At 50.3% G+C, this 14,958-nt stretch overlaps 1 protein-coding gene across 1 annotated transcript; it reads right to left on the bottom strand.

The window, feature by feature from the left end:
• On the bottom strand, positions 1-14,958 carry ZNF771 (zinc finger protein 771). Its single transcript, XM_049789164.1, has 3 exons — positions 14,872-14,958; positions 14,351-14,500; positions 1-838 (listed from the first exon to the last, which is right to left on the bottom strand). The coding sequence occupies exons 2-3, from the start codon at positions 14,489-14,491 to the stop codon at positions 14-16; spliced, it is 966 nt and encodes a 321-aa protein (XP_049645121.1). The 5' UTR covers positions 14,492-14,500; positions 14,872-14,958; the 3' UTR covers positions 1-13.

The raw sequence follows: 14,958 nt of genomic DNA on the forward strand, positions 1-14,958 counted from the left end.
CGCTCGGCTCGGCTCAGCTGCCCTCGCACTCGGGGCAGCGCTCGGTGGCGGCGCCGGCCGCGTCGGCGGTGCCGGCGGGCAACTTGAAGTCCCGGCCGCAGCGGGCGCAGATGAAGAGGCGGCGGCGCAGGTGCGCGCGGCGGTGGCGGATGAAGTGCGAGCTGAGGCGGAAGCGGCGGCCGCACTCGGCGCACGGGTAGGGCCGCTCGCCCGTGTGGGTGCGCGCGTGCTCCGCCAGGTTGGAGCGGTGGCCGAAGCGGCGGCCGCACACGGCGCAGCGGTGCGGCTTCTCGCCCGTGTGCACGCGCCGGTGCTTGGCCAGCGCCGAGCTCTGCGCGAAGCGCGTGCCGCAGTCGGCGCAGGCGTAGGGCCGCTCGCCCGTGTGCGTGCGGCGGTGGCGCGCCAGGCACGAGCTGCCGCCGAAGGCGCGGCCGCAGTCCGGGCAGGCGTAGGGCTTCTCGCCCGTGTGCACGCGCAGGTGCTGCGCGTAGTTGGAGCTCTGCGCGAAGCGGCGGCCGCAGTGCGCGCACGCGTAGGGCTTCTCGCCCGTGTGGCGCCGCCGGTGCTGCCGCAGGTTCGAGGCGGCCGAGAAGCGCTTGTCGCACTCGGGGCACTCGTAGGGCCGCTCGCCCGTGTGCGTGCGGCCGTGCTTGGTCAGCGCCGACTTCTGCGAGAAGCGCCGGCCGCACTCGGTGCACGCGAACGGCCGCTCGCCCGTGTGCGTGCGCGCGTGCTTGGCCAGCGTGGAGCGGCGCGCGAAGGCGCGGCCGCAGTCCGGGCACGCGTGCGGGCGCGCCGGGTCGGCGGCGGGCTGCGCGGGGGCCTCCTCGCCCGGGACCTGCGGGGAGAGGGGGAGAGGGGGACGGACAACAGGTCAGCCCCGCGGCCGACGGGCCCGGGAGCCGGGCACAGCCGCAGTCTCCGAGACGGAGACAGCGACAGCGCCCGCCCGCCCCCAGGAAGGCCAGTGTCACACCGTCTGCAGTCTACAGTCTAGCTCGTCTTCTTTTTTTGTTTGTTTGTTTGTCTGTGTCTTTGGGTCACACCCGGCAGCGCTCAGGGGTTCCTCCTGGCTCTACGCTCAGAAATCACTCCTGGCAGGCTCAGGGGACCATATGGGATGCCAGGATTCAAACCACCGTCCTTCTGCATGCAAGGCAAACGCCCCACCTTCATGCTATCTCATCTCTCCAGCCCCGTCTAGCTCGTCTTGACTCGCTCAACAGATACTGAGAAGTACCACGTGCCCAACACCGGGTTTTACATGCCCAATGTGGGGTTGGAGACAGTACAACGGGCATAGCTCTTGCCCGCGGCCCACCCAGATTCTCCTAGGGTCCCTCCCCCCCCACATCACCGGGTGTGATCCAGAAACCAATAAAATAGAATGACTTTTAAAAACAAAACGTCCAGTTCCTGCTTTCATAAAGACTGAGATGCTGGGGCCGGCGCGCTGGCGCTAAAGGTAAGGTGTCTGCCTTGCCAGCGCTAGCCTAGGACGGACCGCAGTTCGATCCCCCGGCGTCCCATATGGTCCCCCAAGCCAGGAGCAACTTCTGAGCGCATAGCCAGGAGTAAACCCTGAGCGTCACCGGGTGTGGCCCAAAAACAAACAAACAAACAAAAAAAGACTGAGATGCTACACATGTCAACAGCGTTCATAAGGACTGATAACTAAGCCAAGAGTAAAACACAGAGAGAGGAACAGCCAACGGAGGCAGGAGTTGCCTATTGACATCCAGGAATGGCATGAAATGCTTATTAGCACAGAATGCATGGGGGTTGGGGGGACGATTAGAATGAGACGGGAATCCAGCGGGCTGCTACAGAGGCGATTTTGGACAAGTTGAGACTTTGAGAAGGCTCCCTGGGAATGCTGATTGGGTGTGTGTGTGGGGAAGTGTCAAGGACAGAAAAGAGCTGGTAAGAAAAGACAGTGACCTGCCTGAGGAGATGGGAAGACTTCTACTTCTGGATATATTTGGTTGTTTCAGATAAGAGATGTGATGGTAGATGAGATATGGTCAGTGAGCTGAGCTGGATTTTATCATCTCGTAATTTTGACATCTGGAGCTAGGAGAGAAACCTAGTTTGGAGATGTTGATTAGGAAACTATTAGCCCACAGATGTTTTGTGTTGTTTTTACTTTTCTTAGGTCACACCCAGAGTCCCACTCAAGGGTCATTCCTGGTGGGGCTCTGAGGACCATATGGGGGGCCAGGGCTCAAATCCCAGTTGGCTACATGCAAGGAAAACACCCCCCTCTGTAGTATCATTCTGGTTCCTGCAGATGGTTTTGTTTGTTTCTGGACCACACCCAGCAACACTCAGGGGTTATTCCTTGCTCTGAGCTCTGGAATCACTCCTGGCAGGTTTGGGAGATCATATGGGATGCTGGGAATTGAATCCAGGTGGGTTGCATTCAAGGCAAACACCCTACCCACTGTGCTACCGCTCCAGTCCTGCAGAGCCTATCTATCACACAGGGAATGTGAGAAAGATGAGGGACGGCCAGCAAGTCTGAAGCGCAACTAAGAGAGTGATACCATTGGGGCCAGTCCAGGAGTACAGGCTCTTTCATAAACTGAAAAACGAAAAGCACCTAGCATGCTGAAGGGTAAAACTTAAGTACTATTCTGAAGTCTAAAATTAAGAATTGGGGCAGCTGGAGAGACAGCATAGCGGTAGGGCGTTTGCCTTGCATGTAGCTGATCCAGGACAGAGGGTGGTTCGAATTCCAGCAACCCATATGGTCCCACATGCTTGCCAGGAGCGATTTCTGAGCACTGAGCCAGAAGTAACCCCTGAGCAACACCGCATATGACCCAAAAACCAAAATAAATAAATAAAATTAAGACATTAGGAAATGGGCCAGTTTCATGAGGCCTGGGCTTCTTAAGTTAAAATCAGAAAAAGAAAAGAAATATTTTGCGGGAGTGATAGCACAGTGGTATGGTGTTTGTCTTGCACATGGCCAACACAAGACAGACCCTGGTTCGAATCCCAGCATCCCATATGGACCCCTGAGCCTGCAAGGAGAGACTTCTGAGCGCAGAGCCAGGAGTAACCCCTGAGCACCGCCGGGTATGACCCAAAAACCAAACAAAAAGAAATGTAAGAAGCAGGGAAAGGGAAAATATTTTGCACAGATAGTAATAATAAGTATTTCTAGTACAGAGCTAGAAAACAGGATATTCCCCCAGAAAAAGTAATGTGGGCCAAGCAATTAGGAACATTAATCTGTGATCAAGTGATGGGAAGCAGTTGAGGTACAGTTAAGTGACACTCTAGGGAGCATTAAGGCCTTCTTTCTTTTTTATTTTATTTTATTTTATTTTTTTTGGTTTTTGGGCCACACCCGGTAATGCTCAGGGGTTACTCCTGGCTATGTGCTCAGAAGTTGTTCCTGGCTTGGGGGACCATATGGGACACCGGGGGATCGAACCGCGGTCCGTCCAAGGCTAGCGCAGGCAAGGCAGGCACCTTACCTTTAGCGCCACCGCCCGGCCCCCTTCTTTCTTTTTTATTTATTTTTTTTTTATTTTTTTATTTATTTATTTTTTTTTTGGATTTTGGGCCAAACCCATTTGATGCTCAGGGGTTACTCCTGGCTATGCGCTCAGAAATCGCCCCTGGCTTGGGGGGACCATATGGGATGCCGGGGGATCGAACTGCTGTTCGTCCTACGCTAGCGCTTGCAAGGCAGACACCTTACCTCTAGCGCCACCTTCCCGGCCCCTATTTTATTTTTTAAGCCAGTCAAATTGAGCAGTGGGGAAGGCCTTCTTTCGATACGTTCAAGGTTAGCAACTTCAAGACCTTCAAGATCCTTTGTAAAAAAAAAAAAAAAAAAAGGCAGCAATGTTTTGGCAACCACCTCATAGATTCAAAAATCAAAACAGTTTGGGAAATCCTTCACAGCCCCTGCAGCCCAGGGGCTTTTACAGAATCTAGATCGGATGCAGGGACCTCAGGGAATTGGGTGCATGAATGGAGGCCTTGGTTTGATCTCAATGCACCAAAATGTTCTCCCAAGCAACACTGGGGTGATTCTCCATACCCCTCACTGAGATGGGAGTAGCTGCTGACACACTCCAGGAGCTGGAGACATGGTACAAGCATTAAGGCACACTGCCAAGCTAGATTTGATCCCCACAGTCTCATCAGATGGTCCATAGAGCAGCACCAGGAGTGATGCCTAAGCACAAAGCCAGGAGTTAACCCTGAGCACCACTGGGTATAGAGAGAAAAGAGTCCATACCATGATAATAGAAATCAAGTTTATGACAGGCCAAAGTACATTACAATGCAAACCTGGTGGTACTTAGTGTTCACTCCTGGAGTGCCCAAGACCCATAGTGGTATACTATATCTCTCTGTCTACACTGCCCCGAATATTGGCATAGTCTGGACTCCTCCATGCTCTCTCTAAGAGGAATTCAGGGTTAAAATTAAGTTGCTACTGGGGCCAGAGTGATAGTACAGTGGATAGGACATTTGCTTTGCATGTAGCTGACCTGGACTTAATCCCCAGCATACCATAGGTCCCCAGAGCCCACCGAGAAGAATTTCTGCACAAAGCCAGAAGAAACACATAAGGACTATAGGGTGTGACCCAAAAAACAAAAAAAAAAAAAAGTTGCTACTTTAAATTAAGAAGTGCCATACTGGGGCCGGGCGGTGGCGCTGGAGGTAAGGTGCCTGCCTTGCCTGCGCTAGCCTAGGAGACGGACCGCGGTTCGATCCCCCGGCGTCCCATATGGTCCCCCAAGCCAGGAGCGACTTCTGAGCGCATAGCCAGGAGTAACCCCTGAGCGTTACCGGGTGTGGCCCAAAAAAAAAACCAAAAAAAAAAAAAAAAAAAAAGAAGTGCCATACTAGGGGTCGGAGCAATAGCGCAGCGGTAGGGCATTTGCCTTGCACAAAGCTGACCCAGGGTGGACCTGGGTTCGATCCCCGGTGTGCTGTCTCTCTGACCTTCAAATATGATTTTCAAAAACAAACAAAAAAAAAATGGCTTTACCAATCTGGGAAGTTCTTTTCTTCTCTGGTTTTGGGCCATACCCCCAGTGCTCAGAGGTTACTCCTGGCTTTGTGCTCAGAAATTACTCCTGGCAGGCTCTAGGGACTATATGGGATGCTGGGATTGAACCCAGGTTGGCCACATATGAAGTAAATATCCTACCAGCAGTGCTATCTTTCTGGCCCCAGCCTGGGGAATTCTTTAAACTGGGTTCACAGTATGGATTCTTCACACTGCTGTCCTTGGTATGTCGAACTCTAAGCATGGTCTTTTGAATAGCCAGAAATGCCTGGAGGGGTTGAGTCAAATATGTTAAGATGCCAGCAAATCACTTCCTGCAAGGAAGCCAAGCCAATGTGAAAGAATTGCCACCCCAAAACCAAAAATTAAGTCAATAAAAGGGCCCAGCTTGGTGGGAATGTAGACTGGTCCAGTCTTTTTGTAAAACAGAAAAACCAGAAATTGAGCTCCCATGTGACCTAGCAATACTGCTCCTAGGAATATACTGTAGGGGCACAAAACCACAATGCAGAAAAATCCTCTGCACTCCTATGTTCATAGAAGCACTATTCACAATAGCCAGAATGTAGAAACAACCCAATAACAAATGAGTGGATAAAGAAACAGATGTGTCTACACAATGAAAGACAATGCAGAAAAAAGGAAAAATGGAAGTCATGAAATTCACTTATACATGGATGGATATAGAGTATTATGCTGAATGAAATGAATCAAAGAGAGAGAAACAAACTAGAATGATCATATGATACCCTTTCAGAAACAATACTGCAAACTACAGTTTCTAAAAGAAAAAAAAAAGAGGGGCCAGAGAGATAGCATGGAAGTAACGCATTTGCCTTGCATGCAGAAGGTCGATGATTCGAATCCCGGCATCCCATATGGTCCCCTGAGCCTGCCAGGCGCGATTTCTGAGTGTAGAGCTAGGAGTAACCCCCGAGCAATGCCAGGTGTGACCCAAAAAAAATAAAAACAGGGCCCGGAGAGATAGCACAGCGGTGTTTGCCTTGCAAGCAGCCCATCCAGGACCAAAGGTAGTTGGTTCGAATCCCGGTGTCCCATATGGTCCCCCGTGCCTGCCAGGAGCTATTTCTGAGCAGACAGCCAGGAGTAACTCCTGAGCACAGCCGGGTGTGACCCAAAAACAAAAAAAAAAAAAAAAAAAAAAAAAAAAAAATCTGCTATAGAAGGGTGGGAGGGAAACTTGGCACATTGGTGGCAGGAATGGGTGTTGGACATGATATGACTGAAACTAAAAAATTATTAAAAAATAAATAGGTGGGCTAGAGAGATAGCATGGAGGTAAGGTGTTTGCCTTTCATGCAGAAGGACGGTGGTTTGAATCCCGGCATCCCATATGGTCCCCTGTGCCTGCCAGTGGTGATTTCCGAGCATAGAGCCAAGAGTAACCCCTGAGCACTGCCGGATGTGACCCAAAATCCAAAAATAAATAAATAGGTACGGCTGGAGAGATAGCACAGTGGTAGGGCGTTTACCTTGCACACAGCCAATCCAGGATGGATGGTGATTTGAATCCCAGCATGCCATATGTTCCCCCGTGCCTGCCAGGAGCGATTTCTGAGTGCAGAGCCAAAAGTAACCCTTGAGCGCCGCTAGGTATAACCCCCCCAAAAAATAGGTAGAGTTCTTGCCTTACATACAGCAGACCTGGGTACAATCCCCAGTATCCCATACGGTCCAACCAGAAATGATTTCTGAGAGTAGTCAGAGGAGTATTAACTGAGCATTAAATGTGTGTGGCAAATAAAAAGTTCCCAGTTTGAGAGGAGCATCCCACCAGATATAAGAGGATATAAATGTTAGGTATGCAGACTGATTTTCCTGGGGGTTTTTTTTTTTTGTTGGTTATTTTTTTTTTTTTTGATTTTGGGTCACACCCGGTGGCTGCGCTCAGGGATTACTCCTGGCTCTGCACTCAGAAATCACCCCTGGCAGGCTTGGGGACCATATGGGATGCCAGGAATCGAACCACGGTCCATCCTGTGATAGTGGCGTGCAAGGCAAATGCCCTCAAGCCGTTGGTTCACACCTGGCAATGCTCAGGGGTTACTCGTGGCTCTATGCTCAGAAATCGCTCCTGGCAGGCTCGGGGGACCATATGGGATGCCAAGATTTGAACCACTGACCTTCTGCATGCAAGGCAGAAGCCTTACCTCCATGCTATCTCTCCAGCCCCAACACTTATTTTCTTATCCTCAATGATATTTAGTGTCACTGACAAATGAGTCATCTATGCAGCTTTTCTCTTTTTTTTTTTTTTTTGGTTTTTGGGTCGCACCCGTGACGCTCAGGGGTTACTCCTGGCTATGTGCTCAGAAGTCGCTCCTGGCTTGGGGGACCATATGGGACGCCGGGGGATCGAACCGCGGTCCGTCCTAGGCTAGCGCAGGTAAGGCAGGCACCTTACCTTTAGCGCCACCGCCTAGCCCCAGCTTTTCTCTCTTCCCAGATTCTTTGGTCAAAAACCTGTTCTTTTTCTTTTTTTTTTTTTTTTGTGTGTGGTTTTTGGGTCACACCCGACAGTGCTTAGGGGTTACTCCTAGCTCCATGCTCCTGGCAGGCACGGGGGACTATATGGGACGCCGGGATTCGAACCGATGACCTTCTGCATGAAAGGCAAATGCCTTACCTCCATGCTATCTCTCCGGCCCCACCTGTTCTTTTTCATGCAAGGTATAAAGTACAGATCCAGAGGACAGTAAAAGGGTTAAGGTTTAATGCCAGATATTACATATGACCCCTGAACACCACCAGGAATAAGGCCTGAGCACCAATGGGTATGGCCTCACTGAAACAGGAAGAGCAGTGAAGTACCAAGTATAATCCCATCCTCTATCAGTGGTCCTCAAACTATGGCCCGTGGGCCACATATTGTCTTTGTATCTGTTTTGTTTCTTCATTGCAAAATAAGATATATGCAGTGTGCATAAGAATTCGTTCATGGGCCCGGAGAGATAGCACAGCGGCGTTTGCCTTGCAAACAGCCGATCCAGGACCAAAGGTGGTTGGTTCGAATCCTGGTGTCCCATATGGTCCCCCGTGCCTGCCAGGAGCTATTTCTGAGCAGACAGCCAGGAGTCACTCCTGAGCAATGCTGGGTGTGGCCCAAAAACCAAAAAAAAAAAAAAAAAAAAAAAGAATTCATTCATAAGTTTTGTTTTTACTATAGTTAGACCCTCCAATGGTCTGAGGGACAGTGAACTGGCCCCCTGTTTAAAAAGTTTGAGGACCCCTGTGTCTAGCTCAATGATCCTCCCTTTTGCAGCCTTGGCCTCTTTCAACCTTGCTCCCTTCCTGTGGCCCCACTTGTTCTTGTGGTTGGTCCCCAGGTTTCGGGCCATAGTCTCCCAATTACATTATTTCTTAGTGAGGGAAATGTTGGGCCACACCCAAGTGTTCAAGACTTACTCCTGGCTCTGTGCCTGGGGTCACTCCTAGTGGTGCTAAAGATCAAACCGGGTTGGCTATGTGCAAGGTGAACACCGTAACTCCATCTTTCTAGCTCCCACTTATAGTTTTCACCTGCAGCCCCCTTGAAATATGATGGAGCCCCATGGGGGCTCTATGGCCCCAAATACTAAAGATGACTCTAGCTCCTAACTACTGCAAAATGTTATATGAGTACCCCAGCTGTGCCCAGGCTTACTCCTGGCTTTGGGGTTGTGCCAGAGATGCCCCATACCATGAGTGCCAGGACAACCCCCCCCCCAAGTACCTAACAAAGGCACTCCAGTCCTTCAAACTACCTCCTTCATCCCATAGATCGAGTTTCTTAAATTTTTGTTTGTTTGTTTGTTTGTTTTTGGGTCACACCCGGCGGTGCTCAGGGGTTACTCCTGGCTGTCTGCTCAGAAATAGCTCCTGGCAGGCACAGGGGACCATATGGGACAACGGGATTCGAACCAACCACCTTAGGTCCTGGATCGGCTACTTGCAAGGCAAACGCCGCTGTGCTATCTCTCTGGGCCCGGGTTTCTTAAATTTTTATTACTTAGAGGCTCACTCACAATGGGCCCATATCAGTGTCACTGGGCATTTGTTCGAAATGCAAAAATTTCGAGGCTACTGCAATAGGACAGTGGGGAGAGGTCCTGCCTTGCAGGTAGTGGACCCAGGTTTAATCTCCAGAACTCCATATGGTCCCCGAAGCCCCAGCACAAGTGATCCCTAAATGCAAAGCTGGGAGTAAGCCTTGAACACAGCAGAATGTGCCCTACTCCAATACCCTCCAAAAAAGAAATGCAGAATCAAAAGTCCAATCCCAGACCTATTAAATCATAATCCTTAATTTAACAAGATCGCTAGGTAATCTGAATTCCAAATTAAGAAACCTGAAGCCAGGGTCTTGAAAGATAGATAGTACAGCAGGGAAGAAAGGCACTTCCCTTACAAGCAGATGACCTGGAGTGATCCTTGGCATCTCAAATGCTCCTCCAAGCACCACCTGGAATAATTCCCGAGTGCAGAACCAAGAGTAGCCCCTGAGCACTGCTGGGTGTGGCCCAAAAACCAATAACCAATAAATAAATAAACAAACAAACCTGAGGTCAGGGCTGAAGCTTAGCTAAAGCATTTGCCTTGGTTTAATATCCAACACAACAAAAAATAAATCAGTAAAATTAAGAAACCTGACCTAATGGTTAAAGGTAGGGCCCTTGCCTACATATAGCCAGCAGACCCAGGTTCAATTTTTAGCACCCCATATAGTCCCAAACCTTGTCATATCTAATCACTGAGCACAGAATCAGGAATAAGCCCTGAGCACCACTGTGAGTGGGCCTCTAAGTAATATAAAAAAAAAAATCAAGAAACCTGATCTATGGAGGGGGCAGAGTGATAGCACAGTGGTAGAGAGTTTGCCTTACATATGGCCAACCCAGGACAGACCCAGGTTTAATACCCGGCATCCAATATGGTCCCCCGAGCTTGCCAGGAGCAGTTTCTGAGTGCAGAGCCAGTAGTAACCCCTGAGCACTGGCAGTTGTGACCCCCCCCCCAAAAAAAAGAAACCTGATCTATGGGATGGAGGAGCTAGCTCAAAGGGCTGGAATGCCTATGCTAGGTTCTGGGAGCAAGGGCTGGCACTCATGGTAAGGGGCAGCTCTGGCACAACCTCAAAGCAGCAAGCCAGGAGTAAGCCCTGGGCACAACTGGGTACTCATATCACAAAACAAAAAATCAGGGGGAAGTATCAGGAAGGGGAGTAGGAATCCTAATAAAGAAAAAGAGCCAGCACGGGGGAAAGTGAGAGGGGTAAATATGTTTGACGGCAAGATGATCACATGGGCAAAGTCTCAGAGCTGAGAAACGGTTTGTTTGAAGCTAAAGTACAGATGGATGTGGAGAGATTAGACTTGAAGCCAGAACATAAGGTCAGATGGTGAAGAGCTTTAGATGTCCAAGTAAGAAGCTGAGACTTTATTCCAAGAGAAACAAGAAATCGATCAAAACAGGGAAAGACAGGATGGAAGTGCAAAGAGCCAGCTTGTTAAGATACTCGCTCATTACGGATAGATTGTATTTTAATCAAAAAAATACTCCAGCCCGGGCCCGGAGAGATAGCACAGCGGCGTTTGCCTTGCAAGCAGCCAATCCAGGACCAAAGGTGATTGGTTCGAATTCCGGTGTCCCATATGGTCTCCTGTGCCTGCCAGGAGCTATTTCTGAGCAGACAGCCAGGAGTAACCCCTGAGCACCGCCGGGTGTGGCCTAAACACCAAAAAAAAAAAAAAAAAAAAAAACCTCCAGCCCAAGTGTAACATATAAATAAGGCATGTTCTGGACAACGACTGCACTTGGGCCTTGGTGATGGCTAAGTCATAGAATATCAGCATTTGGGGGCCAGAGAAATAATAGTACAGTGGGTAAGGCGCTTGCCTTGCATGCAGCTGACTAGGGTTCAATCCTCAGCATCCAATATGATTCCCTGAGCACTGTCAGAAGTAATTTCTAAATAATGCCAGCTGGTGTCCCCACCCCACCCCGAAAAAAGATTATCAGCATTGAAAGGTCATAATCTCTCTTTCATAGAGAGAGAAAGTAGCACTCAGGGGAAGCCCAGTGAATCAATAAGTGATCTGATAGGCACAGAGCTAAAGATTCCAGGGATGTGTCTACAACTTTAGGGCCCACCTACTCTTAAGTCCAATGCCCAGATGATACTTCTAACTTGAATTCAAGGATCTTAGTTTCATTATCCCATTTTTACAGATAAATCTAGTAGAGTAGGATAAAGCAATGTTGTCCACTGCTACAAGCATGATTCCATTTATAGTCCAGTCCAATGACTCTTCCTGAGTGGCCACACCCACCTTCCACCTTACCATCCTTAGCTTTTCTCAAGTGTAGTCAAGATCCATCCTTCACAGCCAATAAACCCTTCTTTCCATCCATTTTCTTAGAGCTGGCTACCAGTATTTCATGGCCTGGAATTCCCCACAGCAGCCAATGACTCTTCTGAAAAAAAACTCTAAACCCAGATTGCTCCTCAGGGTTAAGACTCCAAACAGCAGGCACTATATATGTGAGCATTGTATGTGCAGTATGCGTGCAATATGTTCAATTCCCTGTGATGCCTTTCAATGCCATTTTTTGTTATATTTTTGGTTTGGAGGCCACAAAAGCAGCAGCACTCACGGGTTACTCCTAGCTCTGCACTCAAAAATTACTTTCGGCATGTACAGGGAACCATATGGGATGACAGGGATTGAACCCGAGTGGGCCGCATTCAAGGCAAACGCCCTACACGCTGTGCTAGAACTCTGGCCCTCAATGCCCTCTAATGTCATCTCCTTCTCAGGTCTCATCTCTTCCAAGCTTTTGCTGTTGCTGTTACCTCCCAACTGGTTCCTATGTGTTAACCCAAGATAAAGACATCTGGTGAAGCTTCCCCACTCATCAATTCTCCCTTGAGGCTTCATATCGGTTTCCCTGTTTATACCAGTCCAGAAAAATATTTGGTTTTTTGTTTTGTTTTGAGGCTTTGGGCCCAGGGGACAATGAGATCCCAGGAATCAAATCAGGATCAGCTACTTGCAAGAAAAGAACCTTGGGGCCGGAGAGATAGCATGGAGGTAAGGCGTTTGCCTTTCATGCAGAAGGACGGTGGTTAAATTCCCAGCATCCCATATGGTCCCCTGAGTCTGTCAGGGCGATTTCTGAGCATAAAGCCAGGAGTAACTCCTGAGCGCAGCTGGGTGTGACCCAAAAAGCCAAAAGAAAAAAGAAAAGAAAAGAAAAGAGCCTTAACCCCTGTACCATTTCTCAAGCCTCCCAAAAAGAACTTTAACAAAAACAAAAACTCTCCAGGAGTCTGTAGTCCAATATCCTGAAGTTTAGGAAGAAAGATTAACAATAACAGTAGCAAATATGTGCTTAGTGTTTGCATGCCAGACACAGTTTTAACTCGTTAACATGGATTAGCTCATTTAATACTCATAACCCCAAATGTAAGTGATGCTATTATTTCCCTGTAATAAATGACACTGAGGCACAAAGATAGTAAACTTGTCAGGAGGCCAGAGAGATGGCTCAAAGGACTGGAGTGTAGATGCTGCATGCTGGAATCTTTGGCCTGACCCCTGGCACTGCACTATCCTTTGAGCATCCTGAGTGACTGCTGAGACCACCGGGTATGGCCAAAAAAGAAGAAGCTTTAGGTCACATAGCCGGTAAGTCGAAGTCCACCCTCAAGTCTGAAGTTTCAATTATTAGTATCATGATTATGGGAACATCACATGCAGCAGTGCTCTAAACTACTTCCAGTTCAGTACACCAGGGTCCCCTACATGGAGACCTCTGGGACTATACAGTGTCAAACCTCCCTCCTCTCCTTCTTCCCTCTCTCTCTCCCCCACAGTCCCTTATTTTCTTTCCTCCCTCCCTCCCTTTTCCTTCTTCTTCTTCCTTCCTTCTCCTTCCCTCCACTCCATTCTTCCTTCTTCCCTTTCCTTCCTTTTTCCCTGCCTTCTTCCCTCCCTCCCTTTTTCTACCTTCTTTCTTCTCTTCCCTCCCTCCCTTCTTCCTTTCTTCTTCCTTCCAGCTTTCCTTTCTCACACATAACAGTGCTCAGGGGTGTACTGGGGTGGGGGTGTCATTCCCCCAAATTCAATGAACCTTATTGTTTCAGGGCTCCTCTGTTGGGTCTTCCTAGTGCAAAGCATGCATTAGCCCGTTGAGCTATTACTCTGGCCCAGAAATCTCCATTTATAGGCCACAGGGACAGAAGAGGCCATCTGAGCTAAGATGGTGAGCCAAGGAGGTCTAAGAAAAACAGCTATATAGTTACTTGGGCTTGGGCTCAAAGGCTTAAAGGGCTGGAGCCGCAGACTCAATCTCAGGCACTGTATGGTCCCCAGAGCACCAAGCAGGTGGAGGGGAGTAGCCCTGGAACATCTCCATGGTGCACCCCTTCCAAAATCAAATTATTTTGACAGGGAGCCAAAGCAGCCAACCCCCGCCCCAGGCCCACCACAGTCACTAGGGGGCAGCAGAGCTTCCTCTCAAGGGAACCGAGGAATGGGGAGCCTGTACCCCGCACCCCAGGGGAGCTGGAAGTGCCCTAGGGGACCCGCTATCTGGAGGCGGGCAGGCTGTAAGGCCCTGTAAAGTGGGAAAATACCTGTGGCAGTTAAAGTCTCGAATGGGAGAGTCGAACTCAAGGGAACCTTCAACAACCTCAGGTTAAATCCAAACATGTCAGCCCTAAGGGCCTGCACAGCGGTTGTATTCACAGCCCGGGTTCACCTGCTCCTCAATCCTGGGAGCCACCGAAAGAGTCCTGGAAAAGTCTTCCCCTTAGGCTCCAGGTATCTGAAATAAGTCATCTTTCTACCATCTTGCCACTTTGGGCTGGCCATCAAACTGTTGTTTCATGAGCTTGTTTCCTTGCCTGTAAAATTGGACATTGCTGCCAATGTCACAGGCTCTGGGTGCTGAGAAAGAACAGTGCCTGGCACAGTAAACGCTAGGCAAGAGCCTGACCTGGGTCCTCACATCCCCATCCCATCCCATCCTTGGGCTTGCTCCTGCAGCTGCAGGTGACTGTCAGCAGACCTCACAGGACATCAGGCTCCACGTAGAACCAAGGACTGTTCCTTCAGCAGCCAGCAAGAACCTGGCCTGGTAGATGTGACATCTGTGTGTGGCAGCAGGGGTGGCAGGACCAATCCTGGGATGCCAGGTTTCAGGTTGGGGTAAATTTGGGTCGTTGCATTTTCTGTCTGAGGGAGGGGCTGAAGCAGGTTTAGAGGCAATGGGGGAAGGCCTAGAGTGTGATGGGACACGTACCTCCTTGTTGTCCATGGGGATCTTGAGTTTCACTACCTCATACTTCTCCTCACCCTCCTCTTCCTCACCCTTCACCAGCAACACCATCTCCTCTTGCATCTCTTCCTCCTCCTCCTCCTCTGCCTGCTGTTCGCCAGGCATCGTGGCGTCCTGGGGTGTAGGGGTGCAGGGTCAGACAGAGCCCCAGACCTGCATGCACCCCCTCCCCCTCTCCCTCTGGCCCGGAGCCAGGTAACCGTGGCTTTTCCCCCCAGACACGGTCTCCGGGGCTTGGCCCTCATCACCCCTCCACCCCAGGCTAGCCTCACGCCCCAGAACTGCCTGGCTCCAAAGACACTAGTTCACCCCACTCAGCCCGGCATTGAAGGCCTGGAGCATTCGAATCTCCAGCCCCAGCGAGTCCCCACCGCCCTCCCTCCGCGCGCTGAGTCACTCGTCCGCGCCCCGGTCTGCAGCCTGGAGCCCCAGGGCACCGGCAGGAGGCGGGCGCGGGGCGGAGACCCCGGGGTGCGCGCACTCACCAGCCGCAGGTTCGGGGCTCGAGCTGCCCCAGGCCAGGGCGCCGGGGCGGTTGGGCACCCAGCGAGGCCGAGGCTTCGGGGGCGGGG

The sequence above is a fragment of the Suncus etruscus genome, chromosome 15 (genome assembly GCF_024139225.1).
Source record: "Suncus etruscus isolate mSunEtr1 chromosome 15, mSunEtr1.pri.cur, whole genome shotgun sequence".
Classification (NCBI taxonomy): Eukaryota; Metazoa; Chordata; class Mammalia; order Eulipotyphla; family Soricidae; genus Suncus; species Suncus etruscus.